The sequence below is a fragment of the Heloderma suspectum genome, chromosome 7 (genome assembly GCF_057233095.1).
Source record: "Heloderma suspectum isolate Gila_16-S chromosome 7, 16-S_ref, whole genome shotgun sequence".
In the NCBI taxonomy this organism is placed as follows: Eukaryota; Metazoa; Chordata; class Lepidosauria; order Squamata; family Helodermatidae; genus Heloderma; species Heloderma suspectum.
The window spans coordinates 14,589,882-14,614,932 of NC_139464.1; the positions used below are offsets into that span (position 1 = coordinate 14,589,882).

At 45.2% G+C, this 25,051-nt stretch overlaps 1 protein-coding gene across 2 annotated transcripts in view; it reads right to left on the reverse strand.

Annotated features, from left to right (window-relative positions):
- ABCC9 (ATP binding cassette subfamily C member 9) overlaps positions 1–25,051 on the reverse strand; it is a 141,704-nt gene that overhangs the window by 15,355 nt on the left and 101,298 nt on the right. For both annotated transcript variants that reach the window (XM_084811694.1, XM_084811695.1), the window contains 4 exons: positions 22,627–22,784; positions 21,970–22,062; positions 11,850–11,952; positions 2,388–2,489 (listed from right to left, as the gene is read on the reverse strand). In XM_084811694.1, coding sequence (XP_084667820.1) covers positions 2,388–2,489; positions 11,850–11,952; positions 21,970–22,062; positions 22,627–22,784 — 456 coding nt within the window. The remainder of the gene's footprint in view (positions 1–2,387; positions 2,490–11,849; positions 11,953–21,969; positions 22,063–22,626; positions 22,785–25,051) is intronic.

The following is a 25,051-nucleotide window of genomic DNA, read 5'->3' on the forward strand; positions in this document are numbered from 1 at the left end:
CCACTGTTGTGTTTTTAATCTATGTTTATGTTGTTGCATGACCGGTGGGGAGCTGGCTGCTGTGGTGTGGGCCCCAGCAGCTGCACAATGTTGCACTGTCTCTCTCTGTCTCTCTGTGTGTGTGTGTGATGTGTTTCCCTTTGGAATTTTATTTTGAAATTATAAGATGCCTTGAATCTATCAATAAAAATCAAAAAAGAAAGAAAGAAAGAAAGAGAAAGGAGGAAGGGAAGAGACAGAATAAATTGTAGGAAATACATTTTTTATGCTTTCCAAAATTAGGACCTGGTCTCAGCAAAGAGGGGAGATGGAACAGAAAGATGAGATCAGAGGAGAGGGCTTTTTCTGCCGTGGCACCCCGGTTGTGGAATGCTCTCCCCTTGGAGGCCCTGTTGGCGCAGACACTGGTTTCATTTCGGCACCAAGTTAAAACGTGGCTTTTTACCAAAGCCTTTGAGGACTAATTGGATTCCCTGAGCTTGCATACTGTTTTAACTGTTTGTTTTAGATCTTAAATTAGCTTAATGATTTAATATGTTTTTAGCTACTTAAATTATTTATTGTTTTAGGGTGCAATCCTATGCATGTTTAGACAGAAAAAAGTCCTACAATTCCCAGCATTCCCCAGTCAGCCATGCTAGCTGGGGAATGCTGGGAGTTGTAGGACTTTTTTCTGTCTAAACATGCATAACATTGTGCCCTTATACTGTTTAAATTGATTTTATCTGTATGCCGCCCTGAGATCTTAATGATATAGGGTGGCATACAAATGTTGTAAATAAAATAAAATAAAATAAAATAAAATAAAATGTGATGGGCAGCAGGGAGAATCAAGAGAAAGCAAGAATCTCTATTGGCCCTGAGTAACTGCACAATATGATTGTATTGGAGAACAAACAGAAGACTTTGACATCACTTTGGAAACTATAAACCTTCCCTTGTTCCAAACTTGGTACCTCCTCCCTCTCCCTTGATGTGTGGCTTACGTAATGAATGACTGCTTTGTGATCACATGTGCAGTTAGCACTGAAGTTCAGCTTTCTATAGCAGGGGTACAGAACCTCTTTCAGACCAAGGGACAAATTCCATTTCAGAGAAGCTCTCACATTCCAGTGGTAGGTGGGGCTGAAGGTTAAAGGGACAGGGGCAAAGGCAAAAGGAAAAGGCCAAAAATATCAGCATATTTTAGCTTAAAGCTCTTAGTTAAGACCCAGGAGAAACATTTCAATCTTTTAAAATGAGGAATAAACTGCACAAAAGCCAGGAAGCCACCCCAAAACTGGAGATTGTGGGGAAGGGGTGGGTCCAGAGGAAGGGGGCATGGCCAGCTGGGAAGCCCAGAGAGCTGGATTTGGCCGCGGGGCTGAGGTTTTGCACCCCTGCTCAACAGACAGCACTGTTTACAGTCTGGACTCCGAATGCTATATTTTGTGGCAAATTAGTCTTCAGCTGATGGGTTGTGTTGTGACCCACAACGGGGTGGCATCCTTACCTAAGACAGATCACCTTAGTGGTGCTGTGCCTATTTTTCAGAGAGAGAGAAGGAGAAAGACACAGAAAGAGAGACAAGGTACCCTGACTCTTCTGACATTGACCTTCCCTCTTGAAATTTAGACTTGCAAGTTCCTCAGGGCAGGGACCTGTCTTTTTAGCTGGTAAAGCACCATATGCAGTGATGGTATAATAATAATAATAACCAACACCACCACTACCACAAAGATGAAGAGAGGAAAATAGAGAGACAGACAGACAGACAGACGGGGCAAAATTTATTAGTTAACTATTAACTTATATTCAAATATCTAGCCTGTCTTTCAATCCATGTTGTCCTTTCAAGAGAGCTTACAACAATATAGCAATGTAAGAGAGAAAAATGAAATGTGGGTCCCTTGTTGAAGGCTGGAGGCCCTGAATTTGGGAAGGTTGAAGGCCACTGATGTAGTATTACACAGTACACTGAAGTCCTTGTATGCACTTTTGTCTCTCTTTCCTTGGGAGCACTCAGGGCCTGGGAATCGTAGAGACTTTTCTTTTTATTTTTTTCCATTGGCTCATGAAACCTGAAGCTGCTCCAAGTTGTTCCTAACTCCCTCTGCCCTGGCTTGAATCCATAACTTGCAAGATTGTTTCTTTCAATAAGTGAGAAAGTCGGGAAGAGAACCGTGTGTTCTGGAATTCCGATGGTGGCCGTGAGCCCAACGGATTGGTTTCAAAGGGCATAATCCACTGAGAATTTCTCCTGCACATGCCCCATTGAAGTGAGTGGGAGCTGCATGAGAGGGTGCCACTGACTCTTGTTTGGCTCCCACTCATTTTGATGCAGGTTGTGCGTGGGACCTTCCTGGCGGATTGTGCCCAAGGATCATAAGCTTTGCCTCTGTACATACTGTCAATGCGTAGAGGAGACCCAATCCTACGAGGCCGGAAGTACGACCTTGAGCAATGGAGGCCACGGCTGCAGTGAGAACAATGAAAGCACCCAGATAATCCTGAAGAGAAAAACACACAAAAAGGGAAAAGATTTATGTTGCAAAACAAAGCAGATGAAATACCAATAATATGCAGTAGATCCAATACATCCACCTCATATTTTTCTTAGTGTTCCAGTGCAACACACCTGTTCTGCTTCAAATTCCTCCTTGTAGCATGCTGCCAGAGCCTGGACCGATCTTCTGGCTTTGGGGACCCATGCACAAGGTGGAAATGGGAAGCCCTCAATATTGTTACACACACGCATCCCGTATCTGAGCAGTGAGAAGCTTCAGGGTTGCAGTGCTCACCCAGTTTCTGGGGCGGGGACTGTTGTAGAAGGCTTATGGTGTTTCTGGGAGCTAAAGTTTTATTTACACATAAATACAGGTTGAACATGAGATGGATGTGCACAGCATTAGCACTCCAACAGATTCCACAGTGCCATAGGATTTCCTGCAGAGAAACAAAATCAGCTTCCTGCCTCCTCTGTAAGACCTAGCCATAACTGCTTAAAAGTAGCCGTAACTCCAGCCATAACTGCTTAAAATGACAGGCTTGGCCTAGGAGGACAAAGGATGGGTTGTCTTCTGTTCAGGTGACTTTCAGAGACATGTCTGGGTACACCACATTCCTTAGTGGGCAGAGCAGGAGGGAGAGGCCATTCCAGAATAGTGAGTGGTCATTTCTGGGGACAGCTACCACTCAGCTCATCTCCATAACAGCAGGGAATCTGCCAGGCTAAATTTGCCCAACTGGTTTGGCCCATGTTAGCAACCTTGTTTCACAACAACAGCACTGGGGGTGGGGAGAGATTCTTGGAAGGTCACTTAAACTACATCCCTCAAACTAATACACAACAGTGCGTTAGTAAAGAGAAGGTTGACATTTATGTAAGAAAGAACATAATTAGAGCCATGCTGGATCAGACCAAGCAAGGGTCCATCTAGTCCAGCATTCTGTTCACACAGTGGCCAACCAGCTGTCCACCAGGAATCCATAAGCAGGACATGAGCTCAACAGCACCCTCCCATCCATGTTCCCCAGCAACTGGTGTACATAGGCTCACTGCCTCTGGATCTGGAGGTAGCACATAGCCATCAAGACCAGTAGCCATTCAGCCTTTTCCTCCAGGAATTTGTCCAACCCCTTTTAAAGCCATCCAAATTGGTGGCCATCACCACATACTGTGGTAGCGAATTCCATAGTTTAACTATGCGCTGTGTGAAGAAGTACTTCTTTTTATTTGTTCTGAATCTCCCACCAATCAGCTTCATAGGATGACCCCACATTCCAATATTTTGAGAGAGGGAGAAAAATGTCTCTATATCCACATTCTCCACACCATGCATAATTTTGTACACCTCTATCATGTCTGCCCTTACCCTCCTTTTCTCCAAGCTAAACAATCCCAGCTGTCTCATAGGGGAGATGCTCCAGCCCCTTGATCATTTTAGTTGCCCCTTTCTGCACTTTTTCTACCTCTACAATATCTTTTCTTAGGTGTGGTGACCAGAACTAGACACAGTATTCCAAGTGTGGTCGCACCATAGATTTGTTTAAGGGCAGTATGATATTCGCAGTTTTATTCTCAATTCCTTTTCTAGTTATGCCTAACATGAAGTTTGCCTTTTTTACTGTGGCTGGACACTGGGTTGACATCTTCATTGAGCTGTCCACCACAACCCCAAGAACTCTTTCCTGGTCGGTCACCACTAGCTCAGATCCCATCAGGCTATACTTGAAGGTGGGATTTTTTTTGCCCCAATGTGCATCACTTTACACTTGCTTACACTGAACCACATTTGCCACTTAGATGCCCGTTCTCCCAGTTTGGAGAGATCCTTTCAAAGCTCTTCACAATCCCTTTTTGTTTTAACCACCCTAAATAATTTGGTGTCACCCGCAAACTTGGCCACTTCACTGCTCACTCCTAATTCCAGATCATTAATGAACAGGTTGAAAAGCATTGGTCCTAATACAGATCCCTGTGGGACCCCACTATTTACTTCCCTCCATTGGGAGAATTTACCATTTATTCCTACTCTCTGCTTTCTGTTCTTTAACCAGTTACTGGCCCATAAGAAGATCTGTCCTCTTATTCCATGACTGCTAAGTTTGCTCAGGAGTCTTTGGTGAGGGACTTTGTCAAAAGCCATTTGGAAGTCCAAGTAAACGATGTCTACTGGATCACCCCTGTCTACATGTTTATTGACACTCTCAAAGAACTCCAAAAGGTTAGTGAGATGGGACTTACCTTCGCAGAAGCCATGTTGATTCTTTTTCAGCAGGGCTTGTCCTTCTATGTGCTTACTAATTTTATCTTTAATAATGCCTTCAACCAATTTACCTGGAACAGACATTAAGCTAACCAGACAGTAATTTCCCATATCCCCCCTGGATCTCTTTTTGAGATGTTACATTGGCCATCTTCCAGTCCCCTGGTATAGAGGCTGATCTTAGGGACATGTTACATATTTCGGTTAGAAGATCAGCAATTTCATATTTGAGTTCCTTTAGGATAGATACCATCTGGGCCTGGTGATTTATTTGCTTTCAATTTATCAATAAGGTTAAGAACTTCATCCTTTGTCACCGCTATTTGCCTCAGTTCCTCAGACTCCCTTCCTGAAAACATCAGTTCAGGCACAGGTATCTATCCTATTTCTTCTGCAGTGAAGACAGATGAAAATAATTCATTCAGCTTCTCTGCAATCTCCTTGTCCTCCTTCAGTAATAAATGCATAGTACATCCTATGCCATGGAACACTAGATACATGGCACAGTATCAAAGCTTCCTCTCCCATAATCTCATCTCTAGTTATGTATCAGTTTGCACTTGCCATATACTATTATCTCTTCCTCCAAGAAGACCATAGGTATGTTTTGCTTGGATTTTCTGCCTTAGATTAAGGTGCTTTATACTTTGTCAGACTATTAGTCTGTCTATCCCAGTACTGTCTCTTTCAAGAGCCATCTGTCCTCCAAGGGTCTCGGGCAGGGGACTTTCCTAGCCCTGGTACCCCAAATCCTTGAACTTGGGACTTGCCCAGTCCTGGCAAGGAGGAGCCTGTGGTAGAGTATGGAAGAAGCAGGCCAGGCAGGAGTCAGGAGAAGATAGCCAGAGCAAGGGACCAACAGGCAAGGAGTTTGTATCCACAAAGGTCATAAGAGTGGCCAGAGACAGGTCCCAAGGAAGAAACCTGTTCCAACAAGGGCTGGTTGCTGACTGAGCAATTATAGTCCTCAATTTGAATACCCCTCCCAGGCCCCACCCCCTTGCTGGAGAATGCAGATCCTTAAAGGGACAGCCCTCTGGCCTGGAGCCTGGCACTTGCTTGGATTGTTGCCTGTGGTGGTGTGCAGGTTTGTTTGTGTATTTATTTCATTTCATTTTATTTCTATACTGCCCAACAGCCAAAGCTCTCTGAGCAGTTCACAAAAATTTGGCACACGAAGCTCTTTGGGAGAGAATGCTTCCTCAGTGGCTCAGAGGCTTCAGACTCTGGAGACCCTAGCTTCATGCAAAATATGTGTTCTGCCTCTGAGCTATGGCCCCTCCTGTGGACCTTCAGAAAGGTGATGCTGGGAAGAAACTGTGTGGGGACTAGGGATGGCGGAGAATTTCTCCCCGAAACTTCGGGGGGCCGAGTGCCAACATGTTTGGCCCCCCGAACAAGTTTCGGGGAGAAATTCTCTGCACCCCCCCGCCCCCTGCACCCCCCCCCCCCGGACGGGACTTACCTTTGGCGAATGTCCCTCCCGGCGGCGGGTCCGGCCGGCGGTTCGTCGGGTCTTCGTCCGGGGCGGGAGCGGCAGCCGGTCTTTCGACCGGCTGCCGCCACCGCCATTCCAATAAAAGAAAAGAAAAAAAAAACGCCCCCGTGATAGGCTACGTGACGATTAACGTAGCCTATCACGGCTAGATCTGCAAAGTCAGCCGTGATAGGCTACGTTAATCGTCACGTAGCCTATCACGGGGGCGTTTTTTTTTTAACTTTTAATTTCGCGGCGGGGCGAGGCGCCTCCTCCCCGGCCTGAATTTCGGCCGGGCGAGGCGGGAAGCCTCCCCCCCGGCCTGAATTTTGGCCGGGCGAGGCGGGAAGCCTCCCCCCCCGGCCTGAACTTCGCAGGGGGAGCAGTGAAGCGCCTCCCCCCCACCGCGAAAAGCTGCGAGACCAGGTAAGTGACTTTCGTGCATCCCTAGTGGGGACCCTTCCAATGTTTCATTCAATAATTCTCCATGTGGATTGGCCTCTGTGAGTACAACCATGTGAAGGAAGTAACACAGGAGCCAGCATGACCACATGGACAGGCACTGGTCCTTGACCTTGAGACACCATACTCAGGCAAATTATCACTGGGAAGCAGTGCTTGTCAACATGGTCATGCAACCTCATATAATTGCTACTTCCACATGGCTGTATCCATAGGGTTTCTACTCATGGAGTATTTTTTCAGAGCAGCCTTCCCTAACTTGGTGCCCTCCAGATGTGCTGTCTTGTAACTCCCATATGGCTGGAGATTATGTGAGTTGTAGTCCAATACATCTGAAGGGCATCACCTTGGGAAATGCTGTTTTAGAGTATGTGAACCGGGCCACCGATACTCAGTTGCATTTATTGTACATTCAGGCATTATATTTTCAAGAACATTCCAACATAGGAATCGCTTGGAAACATAATCAGTTATAGGAAGCATATTCTGTGAATCAGCCTTCAAGGACAGGTCTTTGGGTCTGGACAGCCCAGAGGGACTCTACTGAATGTGAGCTTTGCTCACTGTAGCAAATGCATCCTATGTTTTTCAGCAGAGGGAGGGAGAAAATCCTTGTCTTCTAATTTGGCAGCATGTTATCAAGTTTACTTTAATGTGGTTTTGCAATCCCAAAACAGCCCAAAGACAAAACAGTCTTGAAGCCCAACCATTGAAATACCACGCATCATAATTTTATTTGGGAAGTTCAAGGAGAAGAAATGTTCTATAATATTGTGGAGAGCATAGGCCTTGAATGAGTAAGAACATACCATCAACTTTCCCTCAGGGATGGCCTTAAGATATGTAGAAGGAATGTAGGGAGGAAGGCCAGGATCTCTTCAATCATCCCAGAATGCGGGACACGGAATAATGGGCTCAAGTTACAGGAAGCCAGATTAGGGCTGAACATCAGGAAAAACTTTCTGACTGTTAGAGCAAAATGACAATGGAACCAATGACCTAGGGAGGTGGTGGGCTCTCCCAGACTGGAGGCATTCAAGATGAGGCTGGACAGCCATCTGTCGGGGATGCTCTGACTTGGATTCCTGCATTGATGGCCTTGTAGGCCCCTTCCAACCCTACTATTCTATGATTCTATGAGAAGGGAGAAGGAGGTTTCCATATAGATGAGCTATTGAAATCTTGCCTGAAGGAAACTTCCAGGTGAATTTGGAATGATGAAGTTGTTTTCTCTAAGATGAAACATCTGAGAAATTTTGAGGGAAACTAAAGAAGAATTTCAGGTTGCCTGTATCCTGGACTGTTTTGACAGCATGCACAGAACTGCGGCGCAGAAAGAAAAGCAAACTGCCCTAATGAATTGTCTGGATGGAGGTCAGGATCACAGAGATTGCAATCCAGCAAGTGAGTACTAGGAGTGCGCCTGGTGCTTCGGGAGAAACCTTTTGGAACAGCTTGTCCAAATGGATCTTGGCCAGCTACTGGAACCAGACATAGAGCTGGTTAAGAACGTTACAAGAGCTCTTCTGGATCAGATCAAAAGCCCATGTAGTCCAGAATCCTGCTCCCTATGGTGGCCAAAAAGATGCCACTGGGAAGCCTGCAAGCAGGATGATATGCAAAAATGTGGTGCTAAAGATTATGCTGGATTATATCCAGAAGCTATGAAGGCAGTTCCTACCAGACCTAGGAGCAAAAGTCCATCTCTTCAGCTCAGCAGGAGGCCCCCCAAATGAGGTGCAGCAGGAGCATAGCTGTAAGAATCTTGCCAGTCAGCAACAGTGAGACAGAGCCAATCTACATTACAACTTTAAACTGGTTTCAAACTGGTTTATCTAAAGAGATCCTGCAGTTTCATGAGGGTACTGAGAATTCTTTGCTAGAGACCCCTGTCCCCTGCCCAAGCGGCCCCTCTTCCTAGAGCTACAATTCCCAGAATTCCTGTATTTGGTAGCTGTAATCACTAAAAACAGGTTTGAAACCAGTTTAAAGTTGTAACATAGATTGCCCCCTACTGAGAACAGATCACACACACACACACCCCACCCCACCTCTGCTGCTTTTGCTTTGTTCCTGCAAAACTGAGCACCTGCAGTTTAAGTTGTATTGCCCACACAGATCTCAGTGGCAGCACATGCTTTGCATGGAGGAGTCCCCTTCTCCATAAGGGAAATTAGGAGCTCATCTCCCCGGAGGCAGGAAACAGAGCAGTGCTGGCAGGAGATATATAGCCAACAGCGCTGCAAAGTTAATAAGAGAATGGGCAGCCCTAATTTCCTTCTCTTCCTCAAGGTGTGAGTGAGTGTTTGTTGAAAGAGGTCAAATGAGGAAGAATCAGACCTTAAGCTGCTGCTGTTGAAATACAGCTCAGCAGAGCCAACTTTCTAAGTCATCCACCACCACCAGTAAATGCATGCGTCTCATCAGCCTACCCTACCCTGTTCCTCTCTCAGTGTTGCTTCCCAGGCACCTTTTTCCCTCTCTTTCCTCTTGAAATGCTGCTGCCCATGGCTCTGCCTGTATTGTTGTTGTTGTTGTTGTTCAGTCATTAAGTCGTGTCCAACTCTTCGTGACCCCATGGACCATAGCACGCCAGGCCTTGCTGTCCTCCGCTCTCTCCTGAAGTGTGCTCAAGCCTCAAGACCATATTCATTGCATCAGTGATGCTATCTAGCCACCTCATCCTCTGCCGTCCCCTTCTCCTTTTGCCTTCAATCTTTCCCAGCATCACGGTCTTTTCCAGTGAGTTTTCTCTTCGCATTAGGTGGCCAAAATATTGGAGCTTCAGCTTCAGTATCTGTCCTTCCAATGAGCAGTCAGGGCTGATTTCCTTTAGGATAGACTGATTTGACCTCCTTGCAGTCCAGGGGACTAGTAAGAGTCTTCTCCAGCACCACAGTTTGAAAGCATCAACTCTTCGGCGCTCAGCCTTCCTTATAGTCCAGCTCTCACAGCCATACATTGCTACTGGGAAAACCATAGCTTTATACGGACCTTTGTCGGCAAGGTGATGTCTCTGCTTCTTACTATGCTGTCTAGGTGTGCCATAGCTTTCCTCCCAAGGGACAAGCGTCTTTTAATTTCATGGCTACAGTCAGCATCTGCGGTGATCTTGGAGCCCAAGAAAATAAAATCTGTCACTGCTTCCATTTCTTCCCCTTCTATATGCCAGGAAGTGATGGGGCCAGATGCCATGATCTTCGTTTTTTTAATGTTGAGTTTCAAACCAGCTTTTGCATTCTCCTCTTTCACCCTCAGCAAGAGGCTCTTTAGATCCTCTTCGCTTTCTGCTATTAGGGTGGTATCGTCTGTGTATCTGAGGTTGTTAATTCTCCTGGCAATCTTAATTCCGACCTGTGATTTATCCAACCCGGCGTTTCTCATGATGTACTCTGCATATAAATTAAATCAGCAGGGTGACAATATACAGCCTTGTCATACTCCTTTCCCAATCTTGAACCAATCGGTTGTTCCATGTCTGGTTTTACTGTTGCTTCTTGACCCTCGTACAGGTTTCTCAGGAGACAGGTGAGGTGGTCTGGTACTCCCATCTCTTTCAGAATTTGCCAGAGTTTGTTGTGATACACACAATCAAAGGCTTTAGCGTAGTCAATGAAACAGAAATAGACGTTTTTCTGGGATTCTCTTGCTTCCCACTGAATTCGGTGGAACTACTGTCTAAACTGATTTTATCTGTATGCCGCCCTGAGATCCTAATGATGTAGGGTGGGATATAAATGTTTTAAACAAATAAACTTACTCCCAGGTAAATGTGCAGAACTCCCCCTCCCCCTGAAGAAATGGGTGTTATGGTGATAGTATCTCAGCTCCTTGCCTGCCTCTTCGGTCCTCCTCTCCATTAATGCCAGCAGCTGGTTAAAGGAAGTTATAGCAGCACTTTTCCCCATTGACAAAAGTGCTGGTAATATTGCGGGTTGGTGACACCAGGTTCAGTGTCCCTCCTCTGTAAAATGGTGGCATTAATTGGCTGCTTGGTTCCCTGTGATCAGGTATTTATGCAGCTTTTGGTGCATTTTTAGAGTTTGATGTTAGAATTCCTGACCTGTAATAACCCAGGATTTGTATTTTCATTATCTTTTCTTTAAAAATAGAGTATCCCTTTCTACAACAAAATGGTGCTTGTTCCCAAGCAGATGTCTTTAGGAGCAGGACAGCAGAAACACACTGAGTGAGTTCAAAATGCAAAACTGCACGTGATCAGAGTAGTTTTTTTTTAATTAGAAAAGATTTTGCAGGGGTGGGGGTGGGGTTGCTCTAACATAAGCAGGAATATAGAAGCAGTTGTAAAAGCATGGGATGTTAGTTGTGGGTAGGGAGAAGATAAATGTTAGTTGTGTGCTTTACAACTGAAGTAAGTTGTACATGGCTGTCTGAAGCCAGTTCCACCCCCTGTAAAACCATTAAATCCAGGTTCTAAAATTACTTAGCTGTATGAAGGCTAAATCTGGATGGGCACAAGGATAAGTCTTGCAACTGTTGACTGTCCAGTAGACAGCTAGGAGAATAAGGCTCTGGGCAGATGTACTAGAGGCTGTTGTAAAGATTACTGAGATAATGTATGTGAAGGGTTTTAAACATTTGAAATGTGCTCTGTAAATGCCAAATTGTTATTAGTCTCATCACTCTGGCTTTCATACCTAATGGCTCTCCCACTCCCACCACATCTTGTTTGTGCATTTTGATAAACTTGTGCATTTTTACAATACACATTTTGCAAACATGAACGCAAGTTCAGGAATTTGCAAACATTTTGAGAGAACATGCATTCCTGTTCTGGGTTGCGAATGGTGCAATTTCGAGAGATTTTCAAACTGAAATGAAATTCTCATACATCCCTAGAGACACGCTCTTGTTCTTGCTCCTCTTTGTGCCTAGCAGGACTGGGAAAAAGTATTGTCCTATCCAGCCCTGAATCTATTCTGAATTATAGTCACCACAGCAACAGCAAATGAAGAAGTTTCTTGGCTTAACCTTAACAGAAACAAAACTGAGCTATTTTAAGTATTGCCGTATATGAAGCGGTTGTGTTTCATTGCCAGATGTCTTCCAGTGATAGTTCTTTGCCCAGCATCCTGCATCAAACAAAGTAACTGTTGGATTCTAAGGTTTCAAAACCATGGCAGAGACTAAGCCGTACGTACCGTCCTGACCTCCAGCCATCTGTTGGCAGCTGACAGAAACAAGTATGCAATGTTGTTCGTGTCCGTCAGTTCCAGCATACGCTGTTTAAATCTGGGTTCGTGCCTGCAAAGGATGAAACCATTCTTACGTTAATAATGGTGTGACTCACAATTCTGATGCTGCAACATGCAGGGTAGATTGAAGAATCTGAGCAGTTCAGGACCTACTGATCAACTAAACTCAAATAATTTTGTATCAATTTGCCAGGTCCTTTTAAATATCCAGATGCTGGAGTGACGATGTCCAAGTTCTTGGATCACATCCATTCCTTGTTGCCTTGGCTCTGCCTTCCCCAACCTCGTGCCCTGCAAATGTGTTGGCCTACACTCCCAGCTAGGGATGGCAGAGAATTTCTCCCCGAAACTTCGGGGGGCCGAGCGCCAACGTGTTCGGCCCCCCGAACAAGTTTCGGGGAGAAATCCTCCGCACCCCCCCTGCCCCCCGCCCCCGGGACAGGACTTACCTTCCCTGAATGTCCCTCCCGGCGGCGGGTCCGGCTGGCGGTTCGTCCGGTGTTCGAGCGGGGCGGGAGCGGCAGCCGGTCTTTCGACCGGCTGCCGCCCCCACCATTGCAATGAAAGAAAAGAAAAAAAACCCGTCCCCTGATAGGCTATGTGACGATTCACGTAGCCTATCACGGCTAGATTTGCAAAGTCAGCCGTGATAGGCTACGTGAATCGTCACGTAGCCTATCACGGGTGACTTAAAAAAAAAAAAAAAAAGTGTGTACGGATAATGGCGGCCCCCATAGGGAGCCGCCATTCCCCTTCCTTATTTGGTCGCTGTAGTCTACGTCAATGTTTACGTAGACTACGTCGAAAATAAGGGCAACGCTATTTGCGTTGCCCTTATTTTCGCCGTAGTCTACGTAAACATTTACGTAGACTACAGCAACTAAATAAGGAACGCGAATGGTGGCTCCCTATGGGGGCCGCCATTCGCGTACGCGCTTTTTTTTTTTTTTACAGTCACCCATGATAGGCTACGTGACGATTCACGTAGCCTATCACGGCTGACTTTCCAGATCTAGCCGTGATAGGCTACATGAATCGTCACGTAGCCTATCAGGGGATGTTGTTGTTTTTTTTTTTTACTTTCGTGTTCGCGGCCGGGTGAGGCGGGAAGCCTCCTCCCCGGCCTGAATTTCGGCCGGGCGAGGTGGGAAGCCTCCCCCCCTGGCCTGAACTTCGCGGGGGGAGCAGCGAAGCGCTCCCCCCCACCGCGAACAAGCTGCGAGAAAAGGTAAGTGACTTTCGTCCACCCCTACTCCCAGCATGTTCCAGCTATTTTGTTACTCTGGCCTCCTCTCCATCCCTTCCTCCACTGCCTTCTCCCACCCCAAATCAAAGTGGTTTCTCTCACTCAGTTCATAAGAACATAAATGTCAGGAATGAATCTGAGCATGTGGAGATGTCTAGCAGCTCAGATTCAGAATGGGAACAGCCAGAACGGGGGGGGGGGGTGCTCCCTCCCTAGTGAGCCCAGATATGGCGAGACTTTCTTCCCAGGACCTTGACATACAGATGGCCCAGCCTGAATGGCTTCCCCCTTCCTCTACCATGAGAACTCAGGGTTCGGGGGAGGAGGAGAGTGAGGGGCGTGACTTGAGGGATGCTAGGGTCTGTCACAGAGTGAAGTGGGAAAAGTTAGAGGTGGCGCTCAAATGCTCCACCAGGTTGGCGACACGTGAAAGCCTACATAGGAGGGAGCCAGCTTAAGGGAGGGGCATCCCTGCAAAGCTAGTCTGGCTGGGAAGCTCTTGCTGAGACTGCTGGCAGCTTCTCTAACTTCCACTTCAGCTCCTCTGTTGATATTCGTAAATGTGTGGATTAGCTGTTTTCATTGCAGTCTGAGAGTTTCCTAGAATCTGCATTTGTAAGGAAGCTAGTTGTTAACTAATAAAGTAGTGCTAGCCTGAAGCCTAGTATCCTGGAGTGTGCTGTCTGCAAAGGGAGAGGAAAAAGGATTGTGGCATTAAGAACATAAGAAGACCATGCTGGATCAGACCAAGGGTCCATGTAGTCCAACATTCTGTTCACACAGTGGCCAACCAGCTGTCGACCAGGAACCCACAAGCCGAACACGAGTGCAACAGCACCCTCCTGCCCACGTTCTCCAGCAACTGGTCTACAGTGGGGCATTTCCTAGAAAATAAGTTCAGAATTCAGGCTGTGCAGCCTTTTCCATGTTTACTCAGATATAAGGTACAAGAGCCCCATCTCTTATTGCATTGGTCTTCACCTCGAGAGTTGTGTGCTGCCCTAAGGTGGGCCACATCAGCAAGCCTTCATTATTTCCTTTCTCTCTCCCTCCCTTTTGTCTCTTTCTGTGGGTTTCTTTTAAAGACAAGGAAGAAAGGAGAATTATATAGGGCTGAGGTCCTATATTTTTCAATAGTTGCATAGAAAAATACATGTTTTCATAGGTTTGGCTTTTTCACCCCTGCATGACAACCTGAACCTGAAAAAAAGCTCTCTTCTCTATAACTATGACAAATATGGGGGATTCCCAGAAGCATCTGGCTGGCCACTGCTGGAAACAGGATATTGGACTAGATGGCCCTTTGGTCCAATCCAGCAATTCTCTTCTTAAGTACTACTTTTATTAATCAAAACCACACAAAAATCAGCAGCAGTTTAAAAAACAATGGTCAAGTAGAAGTCTGGAAGAATAAGACAGAACTAAATACAATAGGCACCGGATGGACCTCTTTGGGAAGGGTGTTCCAGATGCAAGGTGACATCTTGAGGAAGAGAGGAAGGCCAGGATCTCTTCTCGATCATCCCAGAATGCAGGACATGGAATAATGGGCTCCAGTTACAGGAAGCCAGATTCCGGCTGAACATCAGGAAAAACTTCCTGACTGTTAGAGCAATACAACAATGGAACCAGTGACCTGGGGAGGTGGTGGGCTCTCCCACACTGGAGGCATTCGAGATGAGGCTAGACAGCCATCTGTTGGGGATGCTTTGACTTGGATTCCTGCATTGAGCAGGGGGTTGGACTCAATGGTCTTGTAGGCCCCTTCCAACCCTACTATTCTATGATCACAGGAGGAGAGGCCTTGCTCTCATTTGCCATCCACCTAATCTCTGCAGGCAGAGCCAACCAGAGCTCTATGGGTCTGAAGACATGCAATAAAGCAGGGCTGGGAAACATGTGGCCCTCTAGAGGTTGTTAGACTACAAGTCCCCTTAGCCACAGCTAGCATGGCTAATTGTCAGGGGATGATGGGACCTGTAGTACATCTGGAGGGCCACAGGCTCCTCAGCCCCTGCAATAGGGACTACTCCATTACATATTGCATCTGATTGCCCTATATGACCCTCCTGGTGGGTATTACTAATATAACATTCCAAAATGTCATGCTCATTGTTGTTGCCACTCTACAGGTAGAGAAGAACCCAGCCTTGGCGCACCGCCACATCGACACACCCTCCCCTGTTCCTATCCTGCCCAGTGCAGTGACTGTCTGACGCAGGATGATCACAAAATGTTATTGCACTGGTAGAAAGAGATCAGTAACTATTTACCGGTTTATTATACATTGCAGGAATACAGTGCTTGTGGTTTCATTTGATTTAATTTTGTTTTGCTTTTTGCGAACTAGGGAGCCATTTTACCATCAGCAAAATAGCTTTACCAAAAGGAAAGCCCAAACAGCGACCCTTCCGGTTTGGAGCAGATAGAACTCATATCAATGATATCATAGAACAGTAGGGTTGGAAGGCTATAAGTGTTGGCTGTAGGAGCCCTGGGGTCAAATTTCAGCTGAACCACAATGACCTTGGACACAGGTCATACTCTTTGTGCCTGTAAAATGGGAATTATAGTGATGCCGTGCCTTCACAGAGAAGAACCCAGCCTTGGCTCACCACCCCATCGACACACCCTTCCCTGTTCTTATCCTGCCCAATGCAGTGGCGATCTGACACAGGATAATCACAAAATGTTATTGCCCCAGAGCATGGGAGGAGTAGGGGCTCCATGTTTCACCCCAACATTTCATAAGTTGTGCTGTCAGATCAGCAGCACACTTTTAATTATTTTCTTTGTTCTACTAGCTGGCTGACCTTCGTACAACTGCAGCCAGGCTTTTACATAACTACCAAATCTCCCTCCCTCCTGAAAACCATCTCAGAGAAATTTCATCATGATGCATACATTTTTCAGTTAGGAAAAAAAAACAAAAAACCTCACCGTCTTGCTGCAGCTTGGACTGCAGGGCTTCTGCTACACCATTGTTTAGAAAACTGTAAATACTGGCAGAAGGCCGACCACATTGTATAAATGTCAGCACTGTTGTGCTTCTGCATTGGTAGAAAAATGACCAACTATTTGCTGATTTATTATACATTGCAAGAATACAGCACTTGTGGTTTGGTTTGGTTTGTGCACTGGTAGAAAGAGATTGCTATGGCAAACCTAGAGAGCATAGTAAGAAGCAGAGACATCACCTTGCCGACAAAGGTCCGTCTAATCAAAGCTATGGTTTTTCCAGTAGTAACGTATGGCTGTGAGAGCTGGACTGTAAGGAAGGCTGAGTGCCGAAGAATGGATGCTTTCGAACTGTGGTGCTGGAGAAGACTCTTACGAGTCCCCTGGACTGCAAGGAGGTCAAATCAGTCAATCCTAAAGGAAATCAACCCGGAGTGCTCATTGGAAGGACAGATACTGAAGCTGAAGCTCAAATATTTTGGCCACCTAATGCGAAGAGTGCCTGGAAAAGACCCTGATGCTGGGAAAGACTGAAGGCAAAAGGAGAAGGGGACGGCAGAGGATGAGATGGCTAGATAGCATCACCGATGCAATGAATATGGACTTGAGCTGTTGAGCACACTCCGGGAGAGAGCGGAGGACAGGAAGGCCTGGTGTGCTATGGTCCATGGGGTTGCGAAGAGTCAGACACGACTTAACGACTGAACAACAAGAAAGAGATTAGTAACTATTTACCGGTTTATTATACATTGCAGGAATAGAGTGCTTGTGGTTTTGTTGGATTTAATTTTGTTTTGTTTTGCTTTTTGCGAACTAGGGAGCCATTTTACCATCAGAAATAGCTTTACAAAAAGCAAAGCCCAAACAACGACCCTTCCAGTTTGGAGCAGGTGGAACTCATACCAATGATATCATAGAATAGTAGGGTTGGAAGGGGCCTATAAGTGTTGGCTGTAGGAGCCCTGGGGTCAAATTTCAGCTTAACTGCAATGACCTTGGACACAGGTCATACTCTTTGTGCCTGTTCACACCATCTCTAAAATGGGAATTACAGTGATTCCCTACCTCCCAGAGATGTCATGAGGATAAACAGAAACAGCTCCAGGGTTGAGGGGCCCTCAGCAAAGCGCTATATGATGGCCTCCTGGAGACTGTGGCTGAACTTAGCACCTTAGTTTCCCCCAAATGCAATGCCCTAAAGATTACATCATTCCATGGAATTATTGGTTATTAAAAAAAAAGGAACAAACAAACAAAATACATAGTGGCCGCCACAAAAAAATTATGTAGGCAAAGTGATCAGGCCCCAAAGGGTTCCAGTCCCTGCCCCTCTGAGCTAACTAGCCCTGAGAGGCGGGTTTAGGGAAGGCCTCTACACTCTTCAGACAATGCTTCCCTTTTTACTTGCACTGACTTTTTTCAGTTGTTGTGACCTATTAGGTAACTGGCCAAATCAACCGAACCTTAGCCCAACACCCCAAATGCCTGTGTGTGTGGGGGATGCTCAATAATGCAGAGTGGAGTGAGCAAAAACAAACAACCTTGGACCTCATGCCAATATGGGTCCAAGTGAAGGGGGGGGAAATGTCTTACTGAGCACCAAGTGTCCAAATTAGTTAATCCAAATTAGGCAACAATTACAAATTGAGTGGGTGCCAGACTACTGAGCCTTGTACTATAGAGGCCGGACATAGATGTCAGATACATGGCTGCTTCTTGTCTCTGACTGATTGATCTCCCAATGACTTGCCTCTCATCCCCTTTCCCTAGTGGGTGGGCACATGGCCACCCCCTTGCCCTGTAATTGCACCAGGAGGAGAGACAAACAGGATTCTCAGCCCAAATACCCCAAATCTAAAAATCATATGATATGAAGCATACACTGCACACATTTTCACAGCATGGGCTACAGCGTTGGACAGACCTGGAGGTGAGAAGTTTCAAATTCTACCTCAGAGAGTCACCTACGAACTCACTGGGTTGATTTGATGTGTCTCAGCTTTGGGTTGACTTCGTCCATGAGATTAATATGCCTGAGTTGCTATGTCTTTCTCTTCACATGATGCTGCTCCAATTCCCTGATATGCAGATAGGTGTACGTGCAACACAGCACACACTGTCAGTGACATGCTTCTATGTACCATGCAGGCAAAAAGATTTTTACATGTTACTATGTGAGCGTGATGATAATGCTTTGCACAGAACTATTGACTGCTTCCAGCCCTGGATTGTTTCTCTTTGGCAGCTGTGCTTCTTTTTCACTTCCCCCCTCCACTGTGGAAACTCTGACACACTCAATATGCATCTTTTCATCCCCATCCAGCAATTCTTCTGGATATTCTTGGGGGTTTTATCCTGTTCAGATGACGAACAAAAAGGTCACACAAATCCCATTCTAATTGGGCTGTGCTCCTTTGAGGTTAACTAATCAAGGGAGTTCATTACTCCTTGATGGGTACATAATGAACTCAGAACAAAGGGAAACAACTACCAGGCTGAATCCAGTAAACTTTAGTTTCTAACAAAGCTCTGAGAAGGAAGAAAATGTTGTTAGCTGCTGCAGAAGCAGGAAAAGGTAGATAAAGCTGAAGGAAGTTGGTGGGTACTAAGGGAAATTAAAAGGAGAGACAGAATAGAGATGTATAATATTTTAGAAATTTGCAGTTCAAGCCTGTGCAAGCCATCTAATAATATTGGCCAGGATCCAAGGAATTTCACAACTAGCTCTGTACATCCAAAGAGGCTTTAACCTTGTATTTCTGGAACCCCACCCCCACCCCAATATGCCACATGGCAAACCATTTTTGAAAGAGATGAAGCTGGGCCAATTTCACCCCCATCCACCCAATTTCACAGCCCTATTCACAGACTGCAAAATGGGGGGAGGGGGGATTTATGCTATTTTCAGAGGTGGGATGCACAATTTTTAGGGGGGTAAAACCCCTTCATGGATCACTGCCTTGTTGTGGAGAAGGGGCTTGCGTAACTCAGTGCAGCCATAAGCTATGCCGTGCAGGGCCACCCAAGACGGACAGGTCATGGTGGAGAGTTCTGACAAAATGTGGTCCACTGGAGAAGGAAATGGCAACCCACTCCAGTATTCTTGCCAAGAAAACCCCATGGAACGCATCACAAGGCTAAAAGAGATGACGCCGGAAGATGAGCCCCTCAGGTCGGAAGTTGTCCAATATACTACTGGGGAAGAGCAGAGGGAATTTCCAAGTTGCGCCAGAAAGAGTGAAGCGGCTGGGCCAAAGCCGAAAGGACACTCAGCTGTGGATGTGTCTGGTGGTGAAAAGAAAGTCCGATGCTGTAAAGAACAATATTGTTTAGGAACCTGGAAAGTAAGATCAATGAATCAACGTAAGCTGGAGGTGGTCAAACATGAGATGGCAAGACTGAACATCGACATCTTGGGAATCAGCAAACTAAAATGGACAGGCATGGGTGAATTTAATTCAGGTGACCATCGTATCTACTATTGTGGGCAAGAATCCCTTAGAAGAAATGGAGTAGCACTCATAGTCAAGAAAAGGGTGGGAAAAGCAGTACTGGGGTACAATCTCAAAAATGACAGAATGATCTCAGTACGAATCCAAGGCAAACCATTCAACATCACAGTAATTCAAGTCTATGCCCCAACCACTGAGGCCAAAGAAGCTGAGGTTGATCGGTTCTATGAAGACCTACAACACCTTCTAGAACTAACACCAAAAAAAGATGTCCTCTTCATCATAGGGGATTGGAATGCTAAAGTAGGAAGTCCAGAAATCACCAGGATAACCAGCATGGCCTTGGTGTACAAAATGAAGCAGGACAAAGGCTAATAGAGTTTTGCCAAGAGAACACACTGATCATAGCAAACACTCTTTTCCAACAGCACAAGAGGCGACTCTACACATGGACATCACCAGATGGTCAATATCGAAATCAGATTATGTACTTTGCAGCCAAAGATGGAGAAGCTCTATACAGTCAGTAAAAACAAGACCTGGAGCTGACTGTGGCTCAGATCATGAGCTGCTTCTTGCAAAATTTCGGCTTAAGAACGTAGGGAAAACCACTAAACCATTCAGGTATGACCTAAATCACATCCCTTATGAATATACAGTGGAGGTGAGTAATAGATTTCAGGGATTAGACCTGATAGACAGAGTGCCTGAGGAACTATGGATGGAGGTCCGTAACATTGTTCAGGGGGCAGCAACGAAATCCATCCCAAAGAAAAAGAAATGCAAGAAAGCAAAGCGGCTGTCTGATGAGGCTTTACAAGTAGCTGAGGAAAGAAGGGAAGCAAAAAGCAAGGGAGAAAGGGGAAGATATATCCAACTGAATGCAGGGTTCCAGAGAATAGCAAGGAGAGACAAGAAGGCCTTCTTAAATGAACAATGCAAAGAAATCGAGGAAAACAATAGAATGGGAAAGACTAGAGATCTTTTCAAGAACATCGGAGATCTCAAGGGAACGTTTTGTGCAAAGACGGGCATGATAAAGGACAAAGAAGGCAGGGACCTAACAGAAGCAGGTGAGATTAAGAAGAGGTGGAAAGAATACACAGAAGAACTATCCAGGAAAGATCTGAATGTCCCTGATAGCCATGATAGTGCAGTCACAGAACCTGAGCCGGACATCCTAGAGAGTGAAGTCAAGTGGGCCTTAGGAAGCATTATTAAGCTAGCGGAGATGACAGTCTTCCAGCTGAGCTATTTAAGATCCTAAAAGATGATGCTGTTAAAGTGCTGCACTCAATATGCATTTGGAACACTCAACATTTGGAACACTCAACATTTGGAACACTCAACAGTGGCCACAAGACTGGAAAAGGTCAGTTTACATTCCAATTCCAAAGAAGGGCAATGCCAAAGAGTGTTCAAACTACCGTACAATTGCGCTCATTTCACATGCCAGCAAGGTGATGCTCAAAATCCTACAAGCTAGGTTTCAGCAGTATGCGGAGAACTACCGGAAGTACAAGCTGGGTTTCGAAAAGGCAGAGGAACTAGTGATCAAATCGCCAACATTCGCTGGATCATGGAGAAAGCAAGAGAATTCCAGAAAAACATCTATTTCTGCTTCATTGACTTTGCTAAAGCCTTTGATTGTGTGGATCACAACAAACTGTGGCAAATTCTTAAAGACATGGGAGTACCAGACCACCTTACCTGTCTCCTGAGAAACCTGTACGAGGGTCAAGAAGCAACAGTAAGAACCAGACATGGAACAACCGACTGGTTCAAAATTGGGAAAGGAGTACGACAAGGCTGTATATTGTCGCCCTGCTTATTTAATTTATATGCAGAGTACATCATGAGAAACGCCAGGTTGGATGAATCACAGGTCGGAATTAAGATTGCCGGGAGAATGATCAACAACCTCAGATACGCAGATGATACCACCCTAATGGCAGAAAGCGAAGAGGATCTAAAAAGAACCTCTTGTTGAGGGTGAAAGTGGAGAGTGCAAAAGCTGGTTTGAAACTCAACATTCAAAAAACGAAGATCATGGCATCTGGCCCCATCACTTCCTGGCATATCGAAGGGGAAGAAAATGGAAGCAGTGACAGATTTTACTTTCTTGGGCTCTAAGATCACCGCAGACGCTGACTGTAGCCATGAAATTAAAAGACGCTTGCTCCTCAGGAGGAAAGCTGTGGCAAACATAGACAGCATAGTAAGAAGCAGAGACTTTTGCTCTTTTGCTTCTCTTTATGCTGCCTACAGATTATCTTTGCCTGCAAGGCCGCAACCTGGAAGTCTGGACTGAAAATGGCTCACATCACAATTGAACTGAGTACGGTTGCCAGAGTGGCAATCTTTAGCCCGCATCTAACACGGATTTAAAGGGAAGTCCTCATTTACACACCTGAATGCTCGGATGGTGGTGAGGCCTTCCGCCGTCTCCGAAAAATGACAGAGGAGAGGTAGCTGGGTGCTGTCATCAAGCTCCTGAAGGTCTCTGCCATAGAGGGGAAGAAGGAAGGCGTACAAGGGGCAAAAAAATTAGGCAGACAGAAAACAAAGCACTGATTTTAACCTCATTCATTTACAATTTGCTTTCCCTAAACCAGGTGTGTAGAGCCTCAGGTCCAGTCCTCCTACCGTCCTAATCCAGCCCTCCAGGGTTCCCCAAATGGCCATGCCCCTTCTTCTGGCCCCACCCCCTTTCCTCTGACCATCGATCATTTGGTGGTTTCCTGGCTTTTGTACATTTTTTTCTAAAAGGTTAAAATCCCTCTCCTAAGCCTTAGTTATTGAAGGTAAAAGCTTTAAGCTTCAATATGCAGATTTATTTATTTTTTTTGTCTTGTGGCCCTCTTTGCTTTTGGCCCTGTCCACCTCTGGCATGTGGCCCCTGAGAGCTTCTCCAAAATGGAATTCAGTTCTTGGGCTGACAGAGGTGCAGCCCCCTGCCCTAAACAGACAAATTGCTGATGGCTAACATCAAAATGAGAATGGGATACATTGATAGACATGGCCCAGGAAGACATTTGGCACATTTTTTTTAAAAAAAGAAACCTACTTGGATGCAACTCGGAAGTATTTCTGGATGAAATAAAAGGCTATCCCAAGGGGCACGAGAGCAACCAGAAACACCGGAGTGGCGTATGAAATCATCCCAATGGCGGACAGGCAGAGTAAGGTGGATCGTGAGAGGGACTCCAGGGTTGGTGGAATGTGCTGCACCAAAGATAATTAATAAATTAATTTTTATTTTATGTATTTATGTATTTATTTATTCATTTCATTTCTATACCACCCAAAAGCCGAAGCTCTCAGGGTGCTTCACAAAAATTAAAACCACAGAGTGCAGCATAAAACAATATAAAATATAAAAGCTTAAAAACACAATATAACAGTACAACCTGGATAAAACTAGCAGCAATGCAGAGATTTAAAATACAGATTTAAAACACCAGAGCTAAAAGATTAGGAAGCTGAAATACTGAGAGAATAAAAAGATTTGCACCTGGCACTGGAAAGAGAGCAACGTAGGCGCCAGGCAAACCTCCCTAGGTTATACCAAGCCAGTGTTCTGATCCTTATAGCTAAACATTCCTTATTTACTACTTTGTTTATTACATTTGTAACCCTGCCTTCCTCCCATCATGGAACTCAAGGCACTACACTTATCTATTTTGAACATTTCTATGTCTCTTTTCAGGAGAAACTCTCAAGGCAGCAGACAACAAAACCATGGTAGTCCTACATGGTCTCCCATCCAACACTAACCAGACGCAGAGCTGCTTAGCTTCAGCAAGACTGCTACATCAATTGTCTTCAGAAGGGACCTCAAAAGGCTTGGAAACTAAAGCTGTCCTCAGTTTGTGTGTGTGAATTTCCATTTTCAACACCACCCTCTTAATGTGTATTTAACCTTGGCAACATTACCTAACAGCTTAGCTGTGCTTAGACACCGTCCATAGCTTGGGTATTCCAGCCATGCCAGATGACAGCTGGTGATAATTTCATGTAGTTATTTAGAATATGTCTATACTCCTTCCCCAGGCTCAAGGCAGATTCCGTAAAAGAATATAAAACTATAGCTAAAACAACAAACAAATAAAGCAAGCATGGTGACAAAACAGCAAGTTTGGCCAATTCAGTAGCAAGAAAATAGTAACTGAGAGCAACACCCCCTATCGCAACTGATTTGTTGGCCCCTCATTGTAAAGGTCTAGGGCAGCCTTCCCCCACCATGGCCATTGGCCATGCTGGATAGGAAAGATGGGAGTTGCAGCCCAACACATCTGGAGCACACCAGATTGGAGAAGGCTGGTCTAGGGCTTCATCTCTATTATTTCCTGATAGGGCCATCAGGTGTCCTCTTTTACAGAGGACAGTCCGCTTATTTGAAGGGCTGCCAGGGGACTGTCTTCTATTTTGAAGACATCCTCTATTTGAAGTCCAAGTCCAGTATAAAGATAAAGAATCTTCAGAAGGAAGAGCTGGGCCTTGTAGTGGCCCATCAACAGCATATGGACAGCAGACTGATCAAGGCACACAGGTCACTTGGTCATAGTCATCCACAGTGTAGTGAGATAAACTGTATTTCTATTTAAATTTTAATAATTATTTCTAAATTTGCATCTATACCTATCAAGTAGCATATGTAAATTTTATGCAAATAGATGTCCTGTTTTGTGGTGATGCATGTTCTCTTTTTTGGCAATTCTCCAAGTGGCCAGCCTATCGTAGAAGCTTACCAGACAGCCGTGGGGACAGTCAGTAGAGAAGAGCGGAGTTAAGCAGCTTCAACCCCTGCCAACGTCTTTATTGGCACAGAATTACTCTGGGGCTGGGCCCCATGTTTGTTGGGCCCAGACACATTTTGGAGATTTAGACACAGAGGTCCACTCCTGGGCCACTTTAAAGGATAAAACCAGCACTTTGGGGGGTGAATATTACCCTTTTCAGTAAGTGCAGTTTTCATATACTGGTCCTAGAAATCAGTGCATCTTGTGCATCAAGACATGCACAAGATTTATTAAAACCAAATAATCCAGGCCTGTTCAGGACACATGAAAAAGAGACCAGTCAGATGTGATGAAAAATTAAACACAGACTTATTTTCTGTGAATAATGCACATCCTTAAGTCTGAAGTGCAAGTCATTTTGAATACACAGGGGTGCAGACAGGGTTAAAGGAGCAATTCCATAGATAGATAGATAGATAGATAGATAGATAGATAGATAGATAGATAGATAGATAGACAGACAGACAGACAGACAGACAGACATTGGAAGGAAAAAATATCTGATTGTTAAACAACAAAATGACTCTATAAGTTGCATCAAGATGCATTGAACCATATTTACTGATATAAGAAATCATCATTTCTTTTATTACTTAGATTGTAATATATGTGTATATAATATATTTTTAGTTTGTTTCAGTAACATACTGAAAGTATTTTGAATAAATGGAAAGTACATTGCATATTGAC